Source organism: Verticillium alfalfae, genomic scaffold, assembly GCF_000150825.1.
Source record: "Verticillium alfalfae VaMs.102 supercont1.4 genomic scaffold, whole genome shotgun sequence".
In the NCBI taxonomy this organism is placed as follows: domain Eukaryota; kingdom Fungi; phylum Ascomycota; class Sordariomycetes; order Glomerellales; family Plectosphaerellaceae; genus Verticillium; species Verticillium alfalfae.
In genome coordinates, this window is record NW_003315035.1 from 1,415,616 (window position 1) to 1,418,385 (window position 2,770).

The 2,770-nt window shown below is 55.2% G+C and overlaps 1 protein-coding gene across 1 annotated transcript; it reads left to right on the forward strand.

The window, feature by feature from the left end:
* Window positions 1-519: 519 nt before the first annotated feature.
* On the forward strand, window positions 520-2,251 carry VDBG_03868 (conserved hypothetical protein; the record flags this gene model as incomplete). Its single annotated transcript, XM_003005869.1, has 2 exons — window positions 520-2,108; window positions 2,200-2,251. The coding sequence occupies 2 exons, from the start codon at window positions 520-522 to the stop codon at window positions 2,249-2,251; spliced, it is 1,641 nt and encodes a 546-aa protein (XP_003005915.1).
* Window positions 2,252-2,770: the final 519 nt, after the last annotated feature.

Below are 2,770 nucleotides of genomic sequence, written 5' to 3' on the forward strand. Positions count from 1 at the left end.
TTCGGGTGGTGGCGGCTTGTTGTCAGCATCGATCTTGAAGAACATGTACCAAGGCAGCAGCATCCCTGAGCCGCCAGGTTGAACGAACCCCGGTTACAGGAGCGACGACACTACCACCTTCGGGTGCGTGGGCCGGGAGTCATGGGCCAGTAATCTGATGGAGGGAACGTGCTCTGCAGAGCTTAGGTCATGGGAAGCTTGGGCCATGAGGGGTGAGCACCAAGAGATAAACCCCGCGGCGCTTTGGCTTCAGCCCAGTCATCAGCCACACGGCAGACAATACTGACACCCGAAATACCCATGACATGGAAACAGTTACAGTGGACAAAGTGGATCCACCAGACGCGACGCGACCGAAAGCTTGGCCCAACCATCGTGTCGTCCAGCGATCTCCATATTCGATCGTTTGGCATTAGGGTCCAAAAGATAATTCAACGGACAAGCGACAGCATCGAAGCTGGTTGAACCAGTCGTGATGCTCAGCATTTCTTCGGGGTTGAACCAGTCAACTCCAGGATCATGGCCTCTTCCCGGTCCCGCTCGTCGTCGCGACCTCCAGTTTCTTCCTCCGGACGCAAGCAACGAGGCCCGGCTCTCTCGATGAACCTCTTTCGCATACCCAAAGATCAACAAGAACTTTTGGAGCGGCCAGATGCTTGGGCGGAAAGCTCTGCGAGCAACAACATCGGTTTGGTCAACATCCCTCCCCATGTGCTGGAATCTCTAAGATACTTCGAATCTTCCAGGGTCCTGCCACCTGGGGCGCAAAAGCCACTATCGCCAGGCGCTTCGGCACCAAAGAGCACAGCCGAAGCGAACAAGGTTGGCGATGGGTCAGCAAAAGAGCCCGACATCGATGAGGAAGATGGCAGTGAAGCAGAAAGCAACGCGTCAGGTGTATCCTGGTCACCAAGTCCGCCTCCACCACAGGTTCAAAAACCCCAACAATCTGTCGACCGAAGTGACGGCCAGAGCCAGGCCGAATCTCCTGCTAGATCTGTACCTCTCCCAACCTCATCACCCTCGTACCGAAGACGGTGGTCCCCGAAACCAAATACGCTTGAGAGGCAGGTGGTTGCCAGCACGGCCTCGAATGAGAACCCGCATGCCGTTTTCCAAACACAAGCGCCGTTGTTCGACATGGGATCTACTTCATCTCCCGTAAAATCTAACAACACAATGCTCGAGTCACAAGAAAAGGCTCAGGTCCAGTCAAGCCCCATTCTGACACGAGCGCACCAGGACCTGCCACCTGCTTCATTCCCACCCAGCAGCCTCGACCATGAAGATGACATGGAAATGGAAATACCAGGGGCATTACTCCACGCCACACCTCCAATCAACAAGATATCGGCGCGAATCAACGCGTCCCAAGGCATCGTCCTGGACACGCCGCCTCCATGCGGACAAGGCAGCGCCGGCCGGCTAACTTCTGCTTCCGCCGGGACACAAGCCAAAAGCGCGAATCCACCCAGACAACGCTGGAAGATTCTTCAATTCAGTGACGGCCCTGATGTTCCCGCTTCTGCCACGATCAGCGATACACCAGCGACGGTAGCCAAGACACAACTGCCAAAGCGCATCGAGCATGACCACGGGCAAACTTCTTCAGCAGGCATCATTACCTCTACATTTCCGAACACGGAAGTGATGGAGGGCCAACATCTGCCATCCACTGCCGGGCAAGGTTCATCCGGGATACCTACCCCCCAAGTGCGCACTACTGGCTTGTCGTCAACAGCAAACCAAGAAGCTTATGAAAGAGCGCAAACGGAAACACATCAACGACATCAAGTCTTGTCTGCAAGCATTGCGGGCAAACTAGTCCACGACTTTTCAGCACAGCCAACGACTGATTCATTCACTGACGGGCCCGACTTCAGAGAGCGGTTCCTGCTAGAGCCTCTCGAAACGTTCCAGTCAGCGTATCGGTCGTTCGACGGTAGCCTGGGAGACTTCGTTAGAGCCTGCGTCTCCCTCAAAAGCCTCCGCCGCGAAAGGAGACTCCCTGTGTTTTTGTACGATGACTTTGTGCGCGTCTTCTGCGACGACTACATCCAGTACGTTTCTGAGACCGACGAATCTCGCCCCATGTATGCCATGGAGTGGTACGTCGACAACGTCAGCAAACCGATTTACCAGAAAGGCGTTTTAACCAAGGACAATATCGACCGGGTGCTGAAAATGTATCCCGATGAGTACAATGCCATCCGAGAAGCCCTGGGCCTGTCTCGTTCACATACACCAATGACGACTGCTGGCGATCGATCATTCTTCATGGATGTCGATCCTTTGGAGCCTCCTTCTATTGGGCAGCAGCCTGTTGATGCATCGGTGAAGACGAGCAGCGATGTACAGAGAAATTTGCGAACATCTGACGTTGCCGTCGATTTCTCCCCTTCGCCCTTTCCGCGAAGACTCATTTCAGACCGGTCGGCAGACTCCGGAACTGAAGCATACGTTTCGGCAAGCGAGAACCCACTGTCTGGAGTTGAAAATACGCCGGCTCGTCCAAGCCGTGACTGTCGCTCACCTTCCGCAGACGTTGTGATTATTTCAAGTGTCAAAAAAACAGTGGCTGCGAAGTCGACGCCAAGGCAGCGGGACCGTCGTCGATCGCCGTACCCAGAAGCCATACCTGGACGGAGTAGCCCAGGGTTGATAGCGGCCACTACCCCTTCACAGCAGGCCCACCATGTCGATGACGGAGGGCCAAGCACGAGCCGATCGAAGGGCAAGGCGTCCCTCCGATATTCCCTGGATGCAGAGG